Source organism: Astatotilapia calliptera, chromosome 13 (genome assembly GCF_900246225.1).
Source record: "Astatotilapia calliptera chromosome 13, fAstCal1.2, whole genome shotgun sequence".
NCBI classification, from domain to species: domain Eukaryota; kingdom Metazoa; phylum Chordata; class Actinopteri; order Cichliformes; family Cichlidae; genus Astatotilapia; species Astatotilapia calliptera.
Window position 1 is genome coordinate 335,406 of NC_039314.1, and position 24,236 is coordinate 359,641.

At 42.5% G+C, this 24,236-nt stretch overlaps 2 protein-coding genes and 1 pseudogene across 2 annotated transcripts in view; 1 reads left to right on the forward strand and 2 right to left on the reverse strand.

Annotated features, from left to right (window-relative positions):
- Window positions 1–24,236, forward strand: part of LOC113035143 (protein NLRC3-like) — a 312,272-nt gene that overhangs the window by 13,609 nt on the left and 274,427 nt on the right. The window lies entirely within an intron of this gene.
- LOC113035137 (NACHT, LRR and PYD domains-containing protein 12-like) overlaps window positions 8,221–24,236 on the reverse strand; it is a 257,654-nt pseudogene continuing 241,638 nt past the window's right edge.
- Window positions 21,322–24,236, reverse strand: part of LOC113035146 (protein NLRC3-like) — a 51,579-nt gene continuing 48,664 nt past the window's right edge. Inside the window, exons 3-4 of the mRNA XM_026190493.1 lie at window positions 23,894–24,122; window positions 21,322–23,285 (exon numbers count right to left, since the gene is read on the reverse strand). Of these exons, the coding sequence (XP_026046278.1) occupies window positions 21,514–23,285; window positions 23,894–24,122 (2,001 nt within the window). The 3' untranslated portion in view covers window positions 21,322–21,513. The remainder of the gene's footprint in view (window positions 23,286–23,893; window positions 24,123–24,236) is intronic.

The following is a 24,236-nucleotide window of genomic DNA, read 5'->3' on the forward strand; positions in this document are numbered from 1 at the left end:
GCCACTGTGCTATCAAAATTTTAGACCAATATCCTCATATGTGGCTCTCATTTTTCTCAGAAACAAAAAATGTGGTAATTCTTTGTTTTTACATTCATCAGGTCCCAATCAGCCCAAATATCAAAGAGAAATTAAAAATGAATGCCACGGAGGAGTTTGGGTCTTAGGAGGTTAAAGATTGTGCCACTACATTCTTGTCTAGAAGATATTAAAGTGTATTTGGTGACACACAAAAAAGGGTAAAGTTTAAGTATAGTTTGGGTCCACACATGTCCAAACCCTGGTGTGTAGGCCTACTTAGTTTTGAGGAATTGTCATGGGACCGGGGTCTGGGTGACCCAGGGCCTGTAAGAAGTTATGGACATGTGTGTTTTTGGTGCTGCTGTCTCCTGTTTCCATGTTTGTGTATCTAGGTGTGTGTGTGGGTGTGTCAGCCAGGAGCCTGGCCACACCTGCGGAGGAGAATTACTCACACCTGCAGCTGATCAAGCCTCGTCAGAGGAGCTACTTAGGAGTGTGGTGGAGCTGTCTCCGATGCTGGATCATTGCGTAACTTCACGTTAGTCTCTTGGCGAGTTAGTTAAGGTTAGTCTGCTGCATTGTGGTGTTGCTGACGGCTGCCTCTTTGTTATTCCCCAGGAGGAGTGTGGAGACGAGAGGGCAGCGAGTACGGGGTGCTCAGACACTGAGGAGCGGAGACAAAGAACACTAACACTGGCAAGAGGACATGTCAGAGTCGGGAACGCACTGGGGATTTATTGTTGTTTGGATTATTTAGCATCACTGTAAATAAACGCACTGACCTCATCAAAGAGTCCAGCATTTGGGTCCTCCTTCCCCTCATCATAGTCTGCCACGCAGGCCGTGACAGAAAAGCCCACTAAAAGAACGCCCACCAGACCAAAGCAATGGTTTTGACTTGATCACCATTAACCCCGCCCCCTGACTTTGATGGGTGAAGCTGACAAATAAAATGTATTTATGAACAGCGATGCAGGGCCAGGAGTAGCAACGTGAATTAAATAAATACATCATTAAATAATTCATTAAATGTGTCAGTAAAATAATTAAAATAGAAAACAAACCAATAATTGATTAAATATGTAATTAACTAATTTGAATTGTATATAAACAAATAATGAAACATTTTAAATGAAATTAATGGATAATCTATTATTAATATATTTATTTAATTGACTATGTACATTTTTAAATTAATTACTGAAATAATTAATTCATTAGTGATGTATTTATTTAATACAACCATAAAATACCATAAAATTGCTAATTTACTCAAAATCTATTTAAAACATCAATATTAAAGGTTAACTTATGATAATGAATACATGCAACTATAACTGATGACATAAAAATGAGGATTTCTTAAGCTAAAGCCAAAGTGCTGACTCATTTTTCATGTTACTCTCAAATGTTTTCCCTAATAACAATAACATAATTACACTTTAGCCACAAGAGGGCAGCAGCATTAATATAAGTCACGTGTATATAAAGGTACAGTGATTATATTACAGTGATTTTGACAAAAACAAAACAGTTGATGGCAGTGTGTTTTTCCATGACAGAATAATTACGCACACCCCACTTTGCAGTTATTTATTGTAAAAAATGTTTGGAATCATGTATGATTTCCGTTCCACTTTGTGTTGGTCTTTCACGTGGAATTCCAATAAAACTGATTCATGTTTGTGCTGTAATGTGACAAAATGTGGGAAAGTTCAAGGGGGCCGAATACTTTTGCAAGCCACTGTAAAGTTCACTATCAGTAACATCATAGCACCACCCAGCTGTATAGAAACTCCGTCATGCTAGCTAGTACACAGTATGAGTTATTGTAACTGACTGTAAAAAGTCAGCAACATGAAAATAAACTCCACCTAAACTTGGTTTATATCTGACCCAGACAGACTGCAGGTCATAACTTCTTACCTGAAGTTCAGTTCACCTGACACTCGGACCGGCGGCCGCCTCGGGTCTCTGCTCCTCCTGCCTCCCCTTTCCCTCATCCACCTGCTGCCTCTGTGGAAGCTCCGCCATAGCCACCACCAAACAACTGACTTATTTTTACACATCGACCAGCATCCGGACAATCCGCCACCTTCCATCGTTTATACCGTTACAAAAAAATAAAAAAACATCATCAGCCCATAAAAATGAAAAATCACCATCAGTATGCCCGATGGCCAGTCCAGCTATGGTCGTGCCATCAGTTAACCCTTCACGTGGCAGCTGTGACACGCGTGCCCAGGGTTGCCGACCCCTGCTCTAAAGCATCTGATTTGGATTCCTGAGATCAAATATATTTTCCTTTGTGTTTGTTTTCTTCCCATTTGTGGCTTTAATGTAGTGTTACATCCTGTTTGTTTGCTTCCATCTGTATACATGTCCAGATTCACTGTTATGTTTCTATTCTTACATTGCTGTGTGATCACTGTTCCCTCTGCTGACTGATGTGACCTTTTGTATCTCACACTGATACTTGTCATATTTGTATCTGCGCCTAAAAGATAAAAAGTTTTCCATGCTAAAACACAGCTCCACCTCCTGCAGTTCTCCCTCTGAACCACTAGATGTCTCTGTTATCTAAATGAAGACGTGCAGCACAGCAACCACAGCAGCGCTCAGATCACACGTGTCCTGTTATTATGTATAAAAGCATGAAACAGGTGAGACAGGTGGGATCAATATTAATGTTGTGGAAATATATGAAAAAGCAACAGAAGAGTGAAAACATTTCGTGTTTCTAGAAAGATCTTTCAGCTCACAGCTGCTCACAGACTGTATTTACAAGTGACAAACTGCAACTCTACAGTACATCTACAGTATATATCAAATATATTCTGTATTCAAATCTATTGAGTGATGTTTGAAAGTCTTTCCAGGTGAGTTTGATCCAGGAGGGTCTGAAGCCAGAGTCAGACAGAGACTGTGCAGAGACTGTAGAAGGACAGAGCAGCAGCAGAGCAGTCCAGATACACTGATGATCCTCTGTCAGATCCAGAGGGACACACAGGGATGATGCTGGACTCTACATTGTGTCTGACAGTGGAGCTGTTCTCAGAGCAGTTCACTCTGCAGCACTGACAGTCATCTGCACTTCTTCTCATTCCTCTGTCAGTCACTGCTGGATGAAGCTCTCCTCTCCACCTCCCAGTAACATGGCCCAGTCAGAGCGTCTCTACACACAAGCTGCTGCTGCTTCAACCTCTCTGGATCATCAGGACACAGCTCCTCCTCTCTCAGCACACACACCGTCCTGTTTACCATCATCACCTCCACCTGCAGAGAGAAGAAGGAAGAGCAGAGGAGATAAACGAGTGTTTCCAGAGACTCTTCATCAGCTGTCAGTCAGTGATGCAGCACATCCAGTATAAAGAGCAGCAGGGACTTCAGTGCTGGGACTGTACTAGGACTCATTGTTGCTTCACTTTTTCTAATCTTTGGATTTTTATTGAAGTTGATGAAAATGTTTTTCCCTCCTAGTTTGAGTTTGGACTTTCATTCATTAGAAGAACCTTGGTGTGTCCACTCTGAGCTCTGTAGGAACCCCAACAACAAGCCCAACAATCCAGATGGACGGTTCCAGCTGTTAACTGGAGGAATTCCATCCAAACATCTGCTCTCACTAAATTCTTCCTCACCTACAGACTGTGTTCTTCACTGCTTTAAACTTGGAAATGAATGCAGTCATTGGTCTGCGTGCTGCTTTGTTCAGAGAGCTGATTGGCTGTTGACAGTGTTTGATCAGAGCGTGTCAGCCGTTACCATGGTGACCATAAAGGTCAGAAACAGGAAGTGTTTGTGTCCAATCCTGAAGCCTGTCACCATTCTCCTCTCACAGCTTCACTGAGAAGCTGCAGCTTTACAGGAAACACTGGATCTTTGTTTCATACTGACTGTGTTTAGTACAATACTGCTGACAGCACCACCCACTCACTCCATCACTCTACTTACACCAGAGTCTCCAGTCTGTAGTCTGGACTCTGCTGAAGATCAGACAGCTGCTTCACATCTGGATCCTTCAGGTTGTTTCCCCACAGGTCCAGCTCTCTCAGATGGGAGGGGTTGGACTTCAGTGCTGCTGCCAGATAATCACAGCTGATCTTTGACAAACCACAGACACTCAATCTGTATAAAGAATGAAAGATGTAAGTTTATTAGACAAAGTGTGAGCTTGAAATCATTCAGTGTTTCATCATCTGTTCAGAGCTGAAGAAGGTTCAGAATGTAGAAGTTTAGAAAATGGAAACTCCAAACAGCTGAAGCCAACAGGAAGCAGCTTCAAACAGGAAACTGTGCAGAGTTTCAGACTATATGTCCTGATGCAGCCAGTTGGATTTTGGAGATTTGAATCTCTGTTCTGTGACTAAGTCCTTGAATCATTTCTTCCAGTTGGTCCAACAAGACAGACTAAGTGTTGGACATGTGTTGTGGCTCCATTAGGGGAGCTTCTAAATGTGATGTGATGGCCCCTCTGGGTCTGTCAGGTCACAGCACTGAAGAGAGCTCAAACTGGGCACACAATTGTTCCAGTCTGGACCAAAGACTCTATACTGGGACTGAGGGACTGCTTTGACTGCACCCACTGGGACTTTTTAAAGGCTCATGTTCTCACTTAGATCATCGATTTCTACTTACATTTCTTTCTGGGAAAAATGGGGATTACTTTGGAAACAGGAAGTATTTTCCCCAATAAGCAGCCCTGGATTAGTAAATCACTCCAACATGTTCTCAGGCAGAAGAAGCTGTCTTGTTATGAGGGAGAGAAGAAAAAGATTGAGGCACAGAAACTTGTTGAAAGAGAGATAAAGCAGCTAAAATCAGGTGTAAAAGTAAAGCAGAGGATGAGCTGAATAAAGGACACTCAAGGCTGGCTTGGAAAGGAATGAAGTCCATGGTGGGGATGCAGAACAAGGAGCAAAGATGAATGTGATGCTGAATCAGCAGAAGACTTGGACTCATTGGATTCCAGCTTTGATATCATTGATTTCAATGAAGAGCTTTGTGATTGTAGCAAAGGGCTGGTAGCTCTGAGAGTCCCACTGATGAGGTGTTTGTGTGGAAATCTCTTAGTGGGACCAAAGAGAGAAAAAGCCCTGGTCCTGATGCTGTGGGAGGGAAATGATTGAAGTGTGCTGTGAGGAACTGACTGGGAGATTTTCACACATTTTCCAGTCCTCCTTGGAACAACAGGAAGTTCCCAGCATATGGAAACAAAGGTTAAGTGTCCTATGGCACTCAGTGATGATGGTGCTGTGGCCCCACCACCTCCACCTCTTTGTAAAGGAACTAACTGTAATCTGAAGCTTCAAATGGAACTAAGACTTCCTCCACTAGGTGGCAGTGTCTGATGAGAAAGTGTTAGTGGAGCTGGCCTGGAGTCAGAAACAGGAAGATGCAGGATTTGGGCTGAAATGGGGAAAAGTGGTTGGCACTAGTGCCTTAAAGCAAGAAGGTTGTAGGTTGAAGCTTGTTGGCCTTTCTGTGGAGGTTGGATGTTCTCCCACAGTCCAATGAAATGCTGCTTAGGTTCATTGGTGCTTCTAAATTGGCTGTAGGTGTGGATGTGAGAGAGTGCTTCTCTGTCTCTCTCTGTTGGCCCTGTGATGGACTGCTCACCTGTGCAGGTGGACCACGCCTCTTGCCCTATGACAGCTAGGGCACAGGCTGCAGCCCTGTGAGCCTAAGCTGAATAAACAGTTAGCAAAAATGATCCATAGATGGCCTGAAATCCCCCAGTTAGCAGTTTGGTAGATAGCTATGACATGCTAATCCCATCCAGCAGCTGTATTCTACCTGTAAGCTGATCCCTGCTGAGCCAAAGCACTTTTTCATATACAAATTACAACCTTTAATAGAAACCTATTGGTCAGCATCTTATTAGCCTGCTGTTAGCTTCATTCCACAGAAAACTGAGAGAAACTAACAGAGTTGATAAAGAATAAAGAGAAATGTGCTGATTTAAAGCCTTTGAAGTGCTTCAGATGATCTCTGTCCACTTCTGTCCACTCATTCATTCATGTAAGCTTTCTAATGCAGCTTTGATCTTCACAGTCTGCTTCATGAAACTCATTCTAACCCTGAATGTCAGAGTGTTCCTCCTTCTCTTTCCCATCATTCATGCTGGCAGTGGAGGAGATTTGGATGTTGGACTGTGTTTTGGATGATGTGTGTATGTTTGTGTTGGACTGCTGTCTGTAAAGCAAACGCACATTTTGCTTTGGATTTCAGTGTCAGACAGACTTTAAGGTGGAATGAAGAGTTGGAGAGTTTCACAGTGAATTATCCAGTGGAGGATTTTTCTTCTTCTTTGAAGGTTTGAAATGTGAACATTGTTCTGCTGCAGTCAATGGACTAAACCAGAGAAGAAGAAAACAGACTTTACCATGAAGATCCTCAGTGTGGATCAGTATAATATCAGCCTGATGTCTGCAGTTTAGTGTCAGCACAACTTTCACATCATATTCATCTCAGCACAACTAAAACATGCTGACTGACCTCAGAGTTTCAAGTCCACATCCTGGACTCTCCAGGAAACCACACAGATGCTTCACTCCTGAATCCTGCAGGTTGTAGTTGGAGCTCAGGTCCAGCTGTCTCAGATGGGAGGGGTTGGACTTCAGTGCTGCTGCCAGATAATCACAGCTGATCTCTGACAAACCACAGCCCTCAATCTGTATAAAGAATGAAAGATGTAAGTTTATTAGACAAAGTGTGAGCTTGAAATCATTCAGTGTTTCATCATCTGTTCAGAGCTGAAGAAGGTTCAGAATGTAGAAGTTTAGAAAATGGAAACTCCAAACAGCTGACAGAGTTCATACGCCTTTGTCAGGGTCAAATTCAAGCAAGACCATGTGAAAATTAAAACACATCATCCTAGGTGAACTTAAACACCTTTGTTCCCCTTTTGTTAAGACATAGAAAAGTACACCACACAAAAATACTGCAAAAGGAAACGGTCGCCTTATATACATAGTGTATAAACTCAAAATGCACATTTCACTTCAAATTAAGATTAAGGCTTTGAACAGATCACATAGTTCAGTTCAACATATAAGACTTTAAGAATGCACAAGCATCTACTTAAAATCTATTTAATTTATCATCCATGATATTATTTTGTACAATTCCAATGTATTTTGTTCATCTCCCTTAAATAAACAGGCAGTCTTAAAGTATGAAATATTCATATACAAACACATATAAATGTGTGTACTGTCTCAGTGGCTGATAGTACCCCACAGGCCTCAGTGTGAGCTTGAAGACATTTATAATGTTTAAGTAGTTTAATGTGCAGGTGCTGACGATAAACACATTTTGAATGAAAGCCGGGGAACTTTGGTAGCACAGAAACAAGTGGCTATTCTTTGTGACTATATGGATCACTCACAATACCATTATTTCACACAAAGGCACCAAATTAATACTCAAAAAAGCTGCAGCAATACACACAAATATAAACAGTACTTGGTGACAACTTTGCTTTTAGCCTTTAACCCTTCTTGACTACTTTTGATGTGGCCTCTATATTTTACCTTTAAAAACAGTTTATCTTGCCAATCTGTTATTTTCTCATTTTGACCAACTGTATCAGCACAATTTATCTAAATTCAGACAAAATTTAAAATACAAGTAGAAAGTGATATTTTGACTGTAAAAACCACACACATGTTTAACGAATCATCTTCATAACTTGAAATGCAAATAGAGATTGTACATTTTTAAAAATACGCACACGTTTTGCAAACAACAAAGTTATATGGTACTATTTACCAAAAAATGCAGCCAAGGCTCAGACGTTTTTCATATAATCATTTCAAACTATTTACAGAACAATCAGGTGTCAAACAATAGTTTGTGTCACTCTAACACATATGAGAACAGCACAGGGATAAACCTGCAGGTCTGACAGCAGGTGTGTCACTCAGCGTTTACACTGCAATCTGCCTTTGTTGGCTTTAAGGCAGCAACTGTGACGATCACTAGTAGAACTGACACACAAAACAAAACAACAGCTACACACTAAATACACAAGACAACAAACTAACTTGAGACCAAACACGGTAAACGTCACAAATCTCTCACGTATCAAAACTCTCTCTCTCTTTCGCTCACTCGCTCTCTCTTGCCGGTCACTCCTAAAACTTCCCCCTTTTGCTAAACAACCAAATGTCATGTTTCCATATCATTTTTGATTGGTCGACATGGTACATTTTCCCACCTATAGGGCTTTGGAGCGTGATGTCACGGGAGATGGGCCATGCCCCCTTCCGCCATGACAGTAGGCCAGCCAAAGGATACCATTTCAGCTATGGATCGTACGTGTTGTGTTGTCGGTTGCAACGTTAGATCACACGATCGTGAAGGCAAGAAGCTGGATAACGGGCTCTCTTTTCATCGTTTTCCATCCTGGAGGCAACGTGAGGGATCCCATGTATCCGATATTACTAAACAAAGACGTCAGGCTTGGATTGCAGCGGTGAGACGAGCGGATATCGAGTTCTCTGCAATCCCCAGCTTTTTGTTGGTTTGCTCACGGCATTTTCTTTCCGGTGAGTTCTAAATTAATTCATATCACTCTTGAAAGGCTTTTAGTGTTATTTTCAACGTGCTGAGGTCATAGATAATGAGATAAAACATGCTAATGTGTGATGCTGCAGAACCACATCATGTCGACTGAGTAGCTTATGATTTGGCATTATTGCAGGCAAACCAGCATATGAAATGGATGTAACAAATCCAGACTGGGCACCAACACTGCACATGGGGCATGACGACATACCTGTATCAGACTCGGACCGGCACTCAAGGCGTACGCAACGGAAGCGAAAAAGAGCACCCATCGGAGGTAAACAACCCCCCCCCCTCTAAAAACATACTAAATTGCTATCACTGTACACTAATCCGCACATAACTTCCAGATGAATCACACACCTGTCATTGGAATATTGGTGTACATTTACCTTATGTCTAATTTTATCTTACAGGCTTTCGTTATGCAGCTGCAGAGTCTGAAGGTGTGCCCCGTGCAGAAGTGATTGATGAAGATCTGACAGAAGACCAACAGCAAAATCACAATGTCATGGAGGCAGTGGACAGCAGTTGTGTTGGACAAGTGGAGGTTGAGGTACCAGCTGCAAATGTGGATATACTGAAGAAATGTAAACCTTTTAAAATGATGACAGATTACAAACTCTCAGCTGTGTCTGTAATCAAACCTCTGTAACTTTGCTTCACTTCAGCAGCATCAGCTCATGTTCACATGTTGATTCATGGTTTGCTTCAGTTTTTGATGGACTGCAGAATATTTTGAAGGTTATCTGCTATAAAAAGCCAGAACAGGAAAATCTGCTTCATGTGTTTCTGTTTGATCCTCAGTGACTTTGACACAAAGGCCTCTGCTGTGATGATCACACCTCTGATCAAGTCTCACAGTGTCAGCTTTGTTTTTATACATATGGATATGTGCTGATAAATGATCAGAGTTATAATATTTCCCACTGTCTGCTGTGTGCCGTGACCTTTGACCTGCTAAAGACAGTCAGCTGTGGATTATTCATTGTTGTGTCTGATACTTAGAACTGTGAGGAAGAACACTACACAGTTAATCAGGGTCCCCTCTCTCTGAATCAGGAAAGGTGGGCAGGCCGCGTGTGGGCCGCGGGCCATACGTTGAGTCTCACTGTTTGAAATGTGAACATTGTTCTGCTGCAGTCAATGGACTAAACCAGAGAAGAAGAAAACAGACTTTACCATGAAGATCCTCAGTGTGGATCAGTATAATATCAGCCTGATGTCTGCAGTTTAGTGTCAGCACAACTTTCACATCATATTCATCTCAGCACAACTAAAACATGCTGACTGACCTCAGAGTTTCAAGTCCACATCCTGGACTCTCCAGGAAACCACACAGATGCTTCACTCCTGAATCCTGCAGGTTGTTGTTCAGGCTCAGGTCCAGCTGTCTCAGATGGGAGGGGTTGGACTTCAGTGCTGCTGCCAGATAATCACAGCTGATCTCTGACAAACCACAACGACTCAATCTGTATAAAGAATGAAAGATGTAAGTTTATTAGACAAAGTGTGAGCTTGAAATCATTCAGTGTTTCATCATCTGTTCAGAGCTGAAGAAGGTTCAGAATGTAGAAGTTTAGAAAATGGAAACTCCAAACAGCTGAAGCCAACAGGAAGCAGCTTCAAACAAACACAACAAGAGAAAAAACTCTGAATGTTTCACATTAAAGTCGTACATTTATCATAAAAACAGGACAAAGACTTGAAAAAGTCGTGTTTTTCCTTCCAGGAACCACAAGGCTTCACTTTTAAAGGTGAAGTGTGAAAGAAATGGACATATTTGAAGTCCAACACCTTTTTCCAGTCACATTATTAAAGCAGACAAACTACAAGCTCATTTTCATTCCAACAAGTCATCTTCTGACCTGGACTAACAACACTGGTCTCTATGTGCAGCTGGCTGTGAGACCAGTGCTCAGGGAGCGTCTACAAAGTGCAACACTGAAAGAACATCACACACTAGCTGTGTCCCAAAACGTCGGCTGCATCCTTCGGAGGACCCGGTATTCGCGGTCTACGTGGGCCGGGTCCTTCAAAGATCGAAAAGGCTGGAAGTGCGAGGCTGTGAAATGGGACGGTCTAGCCTTCAGATTTGCGTCACCGCTGTGTTGGTGGAGTTTAATAAACTCGGCCGTCTGCTCCTTGCTATCTAAAATATAACAGGACACTGGCGTAAATTCTCGACCGTCTCACACTTCTGTTTAATCAGTTTCCTGTTTAACGTTTATTCAGCTGTGTGAAAATCCCGGAGGAACTTTGATCTCAGCCAAACCGATTTACTCCGGAACAAATAAAACACAGAAAAAAGGCAAACAATTACATTTTTAAGTTATCCGAGTGACTTATATATCGTGTTTCACCTGAGTAGCGAAAGAGCGGGGTCTGAAAACGATGAAGCCGGGCGTCCGCTGCTCTCGCCGGCTGGAGTGACCATTGAACCCCCCGGCTTGCTAGCGAGCGGGTGGGTAACAGACGTCTCCGAAAACGTCGGCACACTTTTGCAAATATGTGATGTCTTGATAAACCGAGCAGATATTTGAAGTTTACACAGCTACTTTCTCGCCTGAAAATATGTTAAAAGTTTATTTTGTGACCCAGAAAGATTAATAAGAGTAATTTGAAAACTTAGTAGCTGCCGCCATTGTTGGCAGCTGAAATTTGGCTGGGATATGAATTCTGGGATATGGTGGGCCACGAAGGACACACCCGACGAATCCTTCAAATTCGGGGAAATGAAGGACGCATTTGTCGGGCACATTTGAAGGAGTCGACAAATACGGACAGCCTTCATCGCCTGGCTGTGACGTAATCGGCCTTCAAATGCAGCCTCTGGAGGATGCAGCCGACGTTTTGGGACACAGCTACTAATTTGCTTCCATCATCCAACCTGAAGAGGAAACAGAGACGGCTCCCCTTCAAAGTAAAAGCTGCTCCTTTTGGACACAGTATCAAAGAAAGTCTACAGTATAACATAGAAAAGACAGAACAAAGTTTTGGTTGTTTTTAAATTGTGCAGAAATGAAACTACACTAAGCTCAATTATGTGACAGACATTTCATCCCATGTCAGTTTGGCCTCATCCTGGGCCGGATTATCCAGCACACACTCTGACCACAGGTCCATGTTGAGCAGGATGAGCTGCTGGCTAATCTGGAGGCTGTAGCAGCAGCTCACAGTCACAGTGGGTTTCCACTCATGAAAAAGCTCTGGCTGCTTCATTTCTCATCTCATATCAGAGACTTTAATGCTTCACTGAAGCTGTACTGTGATGCTTCCATATTCCAGTGAGGCCTCCATAATGATTTCAGCTGTTCTGTACACACACTGTGTGCCCTGTATGGCTCAAAGTCTCTGCAGCCTGTTTTTATCTGCTATCATCAGATCTTCATCATCCTCATTCACATCCCTCACACACTCTACAGCCTCATCAGCACTGACTTCATCTTCACTGACTGATGGAGCACAACATGAACCTGTGGAGGCTGAAACACTGTCCTGTCAAACATCTCCCCGTCACCACTCCACTTCTGTCAGCCTTTAAATGAACCCTGCTCAAGTCTGTCACTTCTGTTTGGAGCCAAAAGAGGTTAAAGATTACGCCACTACATTCTTGTCTAGAAAATATTAAAGTGTATTTGGTGACACACAAAAAAGGGTAAAAGTATAGTTTGGGTCCACACATGTCCAAACCCTGGTGTGTAGGCCTACTTAGTATTGAGAAAAGCCCACTAAAAGAACGCCCACCAGACCAAAGCAATGGTGTTGACTTGATCAGCATTAACCCCGCCCCCTGACTTTGATGGGTGAAGCTGACAAATAAAATGTATTTATGAACAGCGATGCAGGGCCAGGAGTAGCAACGTGAATTAAATAAATACATCATTAAATAATTCATTAAATGTGTCAGTAAAATAATCAAAATAGAAAACAAACCAACAAAATATGTAATTAACTAATTTGAATTGTACATAAATACTTAATGAATTATTTTAAATGAAATTAACCGATAATTCATTGTGATTTTGTTTTGTGTTTTGATGAGCTAATAATCAGCTCTCTTTTTCTCATTGTTGTTCTAAGCCGCTTATCCAAAGGTAAGGCACTACCTGTTGAATTATTTCCAAAGTGTGCCAAATTGGACATTACAAATTAAAGTCTACTCACTGAAATTACTGGGGAATGTCTGCTTTGATTTTGATGAGAATCTCATGACAGTACTGAGGATTTAATGCAGTTGGACTGCTAAAAATGATTGAATGCGGTTGGACCGCTAAAGGATTTAATACGGTTGGACCGTGGAAAGCAGTTGGACTGCTGAGTGATTTTAGTATATTAGGGAATTTGGTTATTGTTTGGGGTGGAGCCCGTATTGGTTATAAGGTTGGACCTGCTTCAGTCTTACACTTTTTTGGCTGTTTTACTGTTGTTCCAAAGTATTATAAATTATTCAAGAACGTCAGTTGGACTGATAGGAAGCACAGTGCTCAGAGGTAACGCTTGCCAATGCCAAGGACGCTTAGGCATTGTCCTCGAAGAGGGATAGTCAGTTGGTCACTGTGGAGCTTGGGGCACTCCAGAATAACTAGGAGTTAGAGTCTCCTTACCGTTTGGAACGGTAGTCTGCGCTTTTTTGGCCAGCAGAAGTTGGACTTCGGGCGTGTAACTTTAACTTAAAACTTCGGGGTAAGCCTTGGCTGTGAAATGCCAAAAATAGAGCTTCAGGCAAAGTTTGGGTTGGTTGACGCTTTTAAATTGAGTTAGGGATTTTAGAGATGAGGCCAGAAACTGTTGGACAGATACTGGTTAATTGATCACAAAAAAGTTGGACTTTATCGGTTGGACCGTTAACTCAAATTTGTCGAAATTGTTTAGGCGCTAAAGCTGACAGATGTGACAGTGGTTGTAAATATAAGACGTCTTTGTAATATAAAATAAGAGATCTCTGTGTGAAAGGAGTCTGAGGCAGTGCTGGAGCTATTTTTAGACTGTGTGTGTGTGAGTGTGAAAATGCAAATTAGTCAGCAGTGAACTGTTTAAACCACAGTTGGTTTTACAAATACTGCTGCAAACATTGTTGAGTGTGTGTTTAAGACGCCATTTATGTTCATTAGAGGGCTATAAATAAAGTTTTGAGTTGCCGTAGTGGATGTATAGTAATTGACTGAGTTTTGATATATAAATATAGTGAGTGCACTGTATATATTTAAGACTAACATATTACTTTTAGGAGTAACCTCTCATCAGCAATAAATGCTGGTGTGTTTTATTTTTTCTATTCTATGTGTGTGCTGTGAGAATTAATAGAGGTTTCAATTGTTTTCTTTGACTTGCTCTTTCTGATTATGAAAGGCATGTCTGAAATACTCTTAGGAAAGCGTGTTGTGAGTATATTCCTCAACTCTTGTCACAGTTTAAGTGTGTGAATGCTGTGAGTAGCAGGTTTTGAGTGATTGGGTGTGATTTGTACAAAATAATAAATAATAATAACACTATGAAAGTTGATAGTAGAGTGAGTGCAGAAGTGGAAGTGTGAGAGAAAAGGCGGTGTGTGTGTGAGACGATCTGACAAACGCAAAGAATTTAGTATATTTAGAAGTGTGTGCGTGAAATAAGGGTGAATTGTTTTAGATCAAGACTTAGTAAAACAAGAGTTTTATTAGCCTGTAAAAAAAACAAAACAGGAGAGATAGAAACAGAAAATATGGTTCTGAGCAGCTGCAAGGTTGACAGGAAATGGTGTGTGTGACAGGAACTTTGCATGCCCATAAAAGGAACTGACTGTGACAAGTGAGCACACAGAGAGAGAAACATACGAGTTAAACTCCAGGCAGATGAAGCAAATGGAGGTTTTAAGAAAAGAAATGAAAAGGATATTAATTGTATGCTTTAGTGTGTCAATACAGGTGGACTTCTTTCAACCTAGAATCTTGAGTACAAAACCATTGATTAACAGAATTGGGAGGAAAACAGGCCAGATTTTGGCTTAAAATTTTACAGCTTGACCTCCCACTTGTCCCGATCCTGAGAAGAAGCTCATAGGACAGTTAATCTCCTGATGAAGACCGACAGAACATCGTGGACTTCAAGAATTAACAGCAGGCAAAAGACAGTGCAACTGAAACTACACTGACGATACCAGCAGCAGCATGGAAGAAAAGCACGTGATGGAAAATGCACGGTGAACTGCAGGCTGGTAAGAACAGTGTGACATAACTGTTTAAAGACACTGAATGGGATATTTTGCCAGGCTGGGATTTAATCTAAAAGGAAAATACTGAAAAGAGCAACGGAGAAGAAACAGAGAAGAAACAGACTGTGTTTGCTGGGGATCACAAGACAACAAAGGACACTAAGAGAAGGGCACAGGGGCCAGTGGGAAGGTGAAGCCCAGACGAGTTCGACTGCGAGAATAGAGGGTACAATTGGGTTGAAATTGAAGCCGGAACTCAGGATGGTTTAGGGATGTCCACGTCACAAACAAAGAGGTAAACAAAAAGAAGGTAAAATAAAGAGAGAAAATAACTGACAATTACATTAATGAATAGAAGACACACATACAGATATTACATAGATTTATTTTTAGGATAAAGGGGAGAGCTTATACGTAGAAATGACTTTTTATACATATTGCATTTTGTGCCTTTAAGGGAGTTGTGGCTCAATTCGTCTCTTGTGGGTCACGAGCCTTTGGCTAGCGCTATGATTAGCCAATCTACTGTGAGGATGATATGAGTTATTGAAGGATTGCACACGCTTACAGACATATAGAGTCCATAAACACACATGACAGTATTGATTCCAGGCAAAAGGCCTCAAATTAATTTAGCGTTTAACTGAACTTGAGCTGGCCCTGTAACAAGTGACAGAAAAGAGGAACTGAATAGGAGTTTCTTGCTTTAGAGAAGGACCAAAGGAAGGAAAGCATATATTTTGGTTAAGTCTGATAAACTAGAATGAGAAGGTATTGTTACATCAAAGGAGCAAGATGAAATAAAAAGGCTGTACCAAAAACAGGTTATAACATAGGAAATGTGAGTTTTAAAATGAAGTTAGTGTTAACACACAGGAGTTGTTTCAAGGCAGCGTTTAGCTGTGATAAAATGTATGCAGGAGTAATTGCTTATATGTTTAAACTTAATTGATTAAAGTGGTTGTTTTTTTTTTGGATCTTTTAGTAGAATAGGCGCTTATAATGATTTTCTTGTGAAAGGAGATTCTAGGTCAGAGTGGAGGCCTTGCAGCAGCGAGACTTCTGTGTACAGGATGTTGATGATTAGATAAGGCAAGCGACAGGAAACGCATGCAGGGACGTGAAAGCAGCGTTTTAAGAGTTTTAAAATGATGAGTAACGTTGAAGAATATATATAAATACAAGTCAATAAGTCAAGAAGATAATTAGGATCAGGCTTTTGATTAAAGAGTCCCAAAGATGATAAGTTAGGGAGGTGCAGGAAAAGGTGTTTGGTTTGCTTTACACAAGATCTCGGCGACCACAGGGGGGTGAGGATCCTGGAGGCCCGAGGCATGATGGACCACAAGAGAGGGACGCAGAAAAAACCTAATCTTACGCATGGAGTGTTCTCGAGGGGGAGCTGGTGTTTATTACTGGGCCACTTAGATGACATGAGGTTGTCTGATTTGCTGAGCCAGAGGACGGCTAGAGAGGGTCAGAGCGGGAGTGGTGACCCCGATGTCCATGATGCCATGGATGGACATGGAAGCAGCTGAGTGGGCCGAGGAGTGACCCAACACAATGTATTGTGACCTCTGGTGTTCCAGAGGTCGAGAGAGGGAGTATTGAGATTGGAGAGATATTTTGCTGCTATTGTTAAAGGCTCATGTTCTCACTTAGATCATCGATTTCTACTTACATTTCTTTCTGGGAAAAATGGGGATTACTTTGGAAACAGGAAGTATTTTCCCCAATAAGCAGCCCTGGATTAGTAAATCACTCCAACATGTTCTCAGGCAGAAGAAGCTGTCTTGTTATGAGGGAGAGAAGAAAAAGATTGAGGCACAGAAACTTGTTGAAAGAGAGATAAAGCAGCTAAAATCAGGTGTAAAAGTAAAGCAGAGGATGAGCTGAATAAAGGACACTCAAGGCTGGCTTGGAAAGGAATGAAGTCCATGGTGGGGATGCAGGACAAGGAGCAAAGATGAATGTGATGCTGAATCAGCAGAAGACTTGGACTCATTTGATTCCAGCTTTGATATCATTGATTTCAATGAAGAGCTTTGTGATTGTAGCAAAGGGCTGGTAGCTCTGAGAGTCCCACTGATGAGGTGTTTGTGTGGAAATCTCTTAGTGGGACCAAAGAGAGAAAAAGCCCTGGTCCTGATGCTGTGGGAGGGAAATGATTGAAGTGTGCTGTGAGGAACTGACTGGGAGATTTTCACACATTTTCCAGTCCTCCTTGGAACAACAGGAAGTTCCCAGCATATGGAAACAAAGGTTAAGTGTCCTATGGCACTCAGTGATGATGGTGCTGTGGCCCCACCACCTCCACCTCTTTGTAAAGGAACTAACTGTCATCTGAAGCTTCAAATGGAACTAAGACTTCCTCCACTAGGTGGCAGTGTCTGATGAGAAAGTGTTAGTGGAGCTGGCCTGGAGTCAGAAACAGGAAGATGCAGGATTTGGGCTGAAATGGGGAAAAGTGGTTCGCACTAGTGCCTTAAAGCAAGAAGGTTGTAGGTTGAAGCTTGTTGGCCTTTCTGTGGAGGTTGGATGTTCTCCCACAGTCCAATGAAATGCTGCTTAGGTTCATTGGTGCTTCTAAATTGGCTGTAGGTGTGGATGTGAGAGAGTGCTTCTCTGTCTCTCTCTGTTGGCCCTGTGATGGACTGCTCACCTGTGCAGGTGGACCACGCCTCTTGCCCTATGACAGCTAGGGCACAGGCTGCAGCCCTGTGAGCCTAAGCTGAATAAACAGTTAGCAAAAATGATCCATAGATGGCCTGAAATCCCCCAGTTAGCAGTTTGGTAGATAGCTATGACATGCTAATCCCATCCAGCAGCTGTATTCTACCTGTAAGCTGATCCCTGCTGAGCCAAAGCACTTTTTCATATACAAATTACAACCTTTAATAGAAACCTATTGGTCAGCATCTTATTAGCCTGCTGTTAGCTTCATTCCACAGAAAACTGAGAGAAACTAACAGAGTTGATAAAGAATAAAGAGAAATGTGCTGATTTAAAGCCTTTGAAGTGCTTCAGATGATCTCTGTCCACTTCTGTCCACTCATTCATTCATGTAAGCTTTCTAATGCAGCTTTGATCTTCACAGTCTGCTTCATGAAACTCATTCTAACCCTGAATGTCAGAGTGTTCCTCCTTCTCTTTCCCATCATTCATGCTGGCAGTGGAGGAGATTTGGATGTTGGACTGTGTTTTGGATGATGTGTGTATGTTTGTGTTGGACTGCTGTCTGTAAAGCAAACGCACATTTTGCTTTGGATTTCAGTGTCAGACAGACTTTAAGGTGGAATGAAGAGTTGGAGAGTTTCACAGTGAATTATCCAGTGGAGGATTTTTCTTCTTCTTTGAAGGTTTGAAATGTGAACATTGTTCTGCTGCAGTCAATGGACTAAACCAGAGAAGAAGAAAACAGACTTTACCATGAAGATCCTCAGTGTGGATCAGTATAATATCAGCCTGATGTCTGCAGTTTAGTGTCAGCACAACTTTCACATCATATTCATCTCAGCACAACTAAAACATGCTGACTGACCCCAGAGTTTCAAGTCCACATCCTGGACTCTCCAGGAAACCACACAGATGCTTCACTCCTGAATCCTGCAGCTTGTTGTTGCAGCTCAGCTCCAGCTGTCTCAGATGGGAGGGGTTGGACTTCAGTGCTGCTGCCAGATAATCACAGCTGATCTCTGACAAACCACAGTCCCTCAATCTGTATAAAGAATGAAAGATGTAAGTTTATTAGACAAAGTGTGAGCTTGAAATCATTCAGTGTTTCATCATCTGTTCAGAGCTGAAGAAGGTTCAGAATGTAGAAGTTTAGAAAATGGAAACTCCAAACAGCTGAAGCCAACAGGAAGCAGCTTCAAACAAACACAACAAGAGAAAAAACTCTGAATGTTTCACATTAAAGTCGTACATTTATCATAAAAACAGGACAAAGACTTGAAAAAGTCGTGTTTTTCCTTCCAGGAACCACAAGGCTTCACTTTTAAAGGTGAAGTGTGAAAGAAATGGACATATTTGAAGTCCAACACCTTTTTCCAGTCACATTATTAAAGCAGACAAACTACAAGCTCATTTTCATTCCAACAAGTCATCTTCTGACCTGGACTAACAACACTGGTCTCTATGTGCAGCTGGCTGTGAGACCAGTGCTCAGGGAGCGTCTACAAAGTGCAACACTGAAAGAACGTCGCACACTAGCTTTGTCCCAAAACGTCGGCTGCATCCTTCGGAGGACCCGGTATTCGCGGTCTACGTGGGCCGGGTCCTTCAAAGACCGAAAAGGCTGGAAGTGCGAGGCTGTGAAATGGGACGGTCTAGCCTTCAGATTTGCGTCACCGCTGTGTCGGTGGAGTTTAATAAACTCGGCCGCCTGCTCCTTGCTATCTAAAATATAATAGGACACTGGCGTAAATTCTCGACCGTCTCACACTTCTGTTTAATCAGTTTCCTGTTTAACGTTTATTCAGCTGTGTGAAAATCCCGGAGGAACTTTGATCTCAGCCAAACCGATTTACTCCGGAACAAATAAAACACAGAAAAAAGGCAAACAATTACATTTTTAAGTTATCCGAGTGACTTATATATCATGTTTCACCTGAGTAGTGAAAGAGCGGGGTCTGAAAACGATGAAGCCGGGCGTCCGCTGCTCTCGCCGGCTGGAGTGACCATTGAACCCCCCGGCTTGCTAGCGAGCGGGTGGGGAACAGACGTCTCCGAAAACGTCGGCACACTTTTGCAAATATGCGATGTCTTGATAAACCGAGCAGATATTTGAAGTTTACACAGCTACTTTCTCGCCTGAAAATATGTTAAAAGTTTATTTTGTGACCCAGAAAGATTATAAGAGTAATTTGAAACTTAGTAGCAGCCGCCATTGTTGGCAGCTGAAATTTGGCTGGGCCGCGCTATGAATTCTGGGATATGGTGGGCCACGAAGGACACACCCGACGAATCCTTCAAATTCGGGGAAATGAAGGACGCATTTGTGCATTTGCATGCGCAAAAGAAGACTTCACACACAACGCGCTCTGTTTAGACCCAGAGCAAAGAATATTGTTTGACAGATGACCCTTAATATGAAGACTTCGGACTTTACGTTTCCCAATTTTTGCTTTAAGTTATTTGTTATTTACATAATAATGTAGACATTTCATCCCATGTCAGTTTGGCCTCATCCTGGGCCGGATTATCCAGCACACACTCTGACCACAGGCCCAGGGGCCACGCACAGCTGGGCTCCATCCAAGAGACAGCAAACAAACCAACACAATAATAAAAAGCACCATGTGATCTTCTTACATCTTCAAGACAAACATAGTAAAAACATGAGCACATTGTTTCCTGATAAAATGATGTGACAGGTAGACAGAGTAAAGTGGTGGTGTTACAGCCTTTCTCCCCTCTGCTGCCGAGGCTGTTAGTCTCTCCCAAACTCAGCTACAGGACTTCCAAATGAATGAAAGCAGCAGAAGTGGCTTTACAAATGAAAGAGGAAGAGGAGAAGAAGAGGAGAGGGAGGCCACCCTGACCATCACTCCAGCTGAAAACATCACACTTCCATTAAAGTTGGTGAGAAATGTTGAGCAGATGAGCTGCTGGCTAATCTGGAGGCTGTAGCAGCAGCTCACAGTCACAGTGGATTTCCACTCATGAAAAATTCTGGCTGCTTCATTTCTCATCTCATATCAGAGACTTTAATGCTTCACTGAAGCTGTACTGTGATGCTTCCATATCCCAGTGAGGCCTCCATAATGATTTCAGCTGTTCTGTACACACACTGTGTGCCCTGTATGGCTCAAAGTCTCTGCAGCCGTTTTTATTGCTATCATCAGATCTTCATCATCCTCATTCACATCCCTCACACACTCTACAGCCTCATCAGCACTGACTTCATCTTCACTGACTGATGGAGCACAACCATGAACCTGTGGAGGCTGAAACACTGTCCTGTCAAACATCTCCCCGTCACCACTCCACTTCTGTCAGCCTTTAAATGAACCCTGCTCAAGTCTGTCACTTCTGTTGGAGCCAAACGAGGTTAAAGATTATGCCACTACATTCTTGTCTAGAAAATATTAAAGTGTATTGGTGACACACAAAAAGGGTAAAAGTATAGTTTGGGTCCACACATGTCCAAACCCTGGTAAATAAAATGTTCACGTTTCTCCAACGTTGTCTTCCCAACAGTTTCACTGACATCTACACGGGATGGCCAGGAAGCGTTCGCGATGTCTTATCGGGCGCTGATAATTGGCGTCTGTCTTGTGTTGGTGACGTAAAAGACGGATTTAATGCGACATGACCGTTCAAACAGCAGTCGCTTTCTAAAACATCGGATATGTATCGGACTCAGTACCACATACGAAAGTGACCCAGGTCGGATTTGAAAATATCGGATTCGCGACGTTCACACTGTCATAGCATGATCGGATATGGGGTCGCATAGGGTCAAAAAAGTCAGATTTATAAAGGTCAGAAAAATCGTAAGATGCGCTTTTCGCCTGCAGTGTGAACGTAGCCTTACTCTCAAATCCTCCCTAATAACAAGAACATAATTACACTTTAGCCACAAGAGGGCAGCAGCATTAATACAAGTCACGTGTATATAAAGGTACAGTGATTATATTACAGTGATTTTGACAAAAACAAAACAGAAGTTCATGGCAGTGTGTTTTTCATAACATACCAACCAAATTAAATAATAAAAACTTTATAACTTACAGAACTTTTTTAGAGACTTTGACCACTGGCAGCAGCCTCAGAAGAGCCTCCTCTGAAGCAGAGTATTTATTCAGGTTAAACACATCCAGATCTTTTTCTGATGACAGTAAGATGAAGACCAGAGCTGACCACTGAGCAGGAGACAGTTTATCTGTGGAGAGACGTCCTGAACTCAGGGACTGTTGGATCTCCTCCAGTAGAGAACGATCATTCAGTTCATTCAGACAGTGAAACAGATTGATGCTTTTCTCTGCAGACAGATTCTCACTGAGCTTCTCCTTGATGTACTGAACTGCTTCTTGATTGCTCTTTGAGCTACTTCCTGTTTGTGTCATGAGGCCTTGCAAACGAGTTTGATTAGTCTTCAGACCCAAGAGAAAACGAAGGAACAAGTCCAGGTGTCCATTGGGGCTCTGTAAGGCCTTGTCCACAGCACACTGGTAGAAGTATTTCTCTGTCTCAGAGCTTGTTTGTTGTTCTTCCAGCAGATTGAGTCCAGAGTTGATGAAGGTCAGGTGGACATGAAGAGCAGCCAGAAACTCCTGAACACTGAGATGAACAAAGCAGAACACCTTGTTCTGGTACAGTTGTTTCTCCTCTTTAAAGATCTGTGTGAACACTCCTGAGTACACTGAGGCTGCTCTGATATCGATGCCACACTCTGTCAGGTCTGGTTCATAGAAGATCAGGTTTCCTTTCTGCAGCTGATCAAAAGCCAGTTTTCCCAGTGACTCAATCATCTTCCTGCTCTCTGGACTCCAGTGTGGATCTGTCTCAGCTCCTCCATCATATTTGACCTTCTTCACTTTGGCCTGAACCACCAGGAAGTGGATGTACATCTCAGTCAGGGTGTTGGGCAGCTCTCCTCCCTCTCTGGTTTCCAGCACATCCTCCAGAACTGTAGCAGTGATCCAGCAGAAGACTGGGATGTGACACATGATGTGGAGGCTTCGAGCTTTCTTGATGTGGGAGATGATCCTGCTGGCCTGCTCCTCATCTCTGAATCTCTTCCTGAAGTACTCCTCCTTCTGTGGGTCAGTGAACCCTCTGACCTCTGTCACCATGTCGACACACTGAGGAGGGATCTGATTGGCTGCTGCAGGTCGTGTTGTTATCCAAAGGCGAGCAGAAGGGAGCAGGTTCCCTCTGATGAGGTTTGTCAGCAGCTCATCCAATGAGGTGGACTTTCTTGTTTCAGTCAGGATTTTAGTTTTGTTGAAGTCCAAATTAAGTCGACACTCATCCAGACCATCAAGTATGAACACAACCTGGAAGTCTTCAAGCCTGCAGATTCCTGATTCGTTAGTTTGATTAAAGAAGTGATGAACAAGTTCCACCAAGCTGAACTTTTCCTCTTTCAGCACATTCAGCTCTCTGAAAGTGAATGGAAATATGAACTGGATGTCCTGGTTGGCTTTGTCTTCAGCCCAGTCCAGGCTGTATTTCTGTGTTAAGACTGTTTTCCCAATGCCAGCCACTCCCTTTGTCAGCACTGTTCTGATTGGTTCGTCTCTTCCAGGTGAGGCTTTAAAGATGTCTTCTTGTCTGATTGTTGTTTCTGGTCTGTCTGGTTTCCTGGATGCTGTTTCAATCTGTCTGACCTCATGTTCCTCATTGACCTCTGCAGTCCCTCCCTCTGTGATGTAGAGCTCTGTGTAGATCTGATTCAGGAGGGTTGGGCTTCCTGCTTTAGCGATGCCCTCAAACACACACTGGAACTTCTTCTTCAGTTGGGCTTTAAGTTCACGTTTACAGAGTGGAGCAAATTCTGAAAGTAAGAAATTCAGAAAATAATATTATGTAATAAATATGTCTGTGAAGGTTCTCAGTTATCCAGGTCATCGTAGTCAAAGGAGCTTGCAAAGAAAAGCGTCTGGACTTCTTTAAGTTGCTTGAAGACGTTTCACCTCTCATCCGAGAAGCTTCTTCAGTTCTAAGGTCAAATGGTGGAGAGTCCCAGATATAAACCTAGTGGGAGTAACCCCCCACAGAGGGACAAAAGGACCCCCTGATGATCCTCTAATCGCCTGAGCCAAGGTGTGAAACTGGGTGTGGGTCCCAATCAGCCAGAGTTTCGGGTGAGTTCATTATGAAACCTGGCCCCACCTTATCATGCGAATTCCTGAGGTCAGATGGCCCAGGATGTGAGTGGGCGTTAAGGCGTCTGGGAAGGGATCTCAAAACTGGATTATAGATGGCAGAGAGTTGGTGTTGTAAACCACCGCCTCTGTTCAAAGATGGTCGCTCACAGTGGACATAGATGATATATAATAAATATCATAGCCTTTCAGTACTCTGAAAGGATGAATGTCAATTGGTCCATTTCTTGAGCTATTAGGAAAGATCAATATTCAGTCTTTAGAGAAATTCTCTTACTGCTCTGCAGATGGTCAGCCATCTCATGCTGCTTAAGTCTCCTCAAGAAGTGGAGTGTGATCTTCAGAAATGCTTCTCTGCAGCTCTTTCTTTCATCTTCATCCTCTCCTTCAAATATCTCCTCATCCTCCTTCTGGCTTTTTATGGTTTCTGGGTGATCTGGACACAGAACCTTCTTGATTTTCTCCAGCTCATTCTTCACAAATGTTGTGATGTGTTTCTCCAGCCGCTGGAAAAGAAGACTATATGAATTACCCAGTGGTAAATGGACTGGTTCTTATATAGCTCTCTTTGATACTCTGTGCACACAAAGCATTTTATACAACATGCCTCATTCATACAT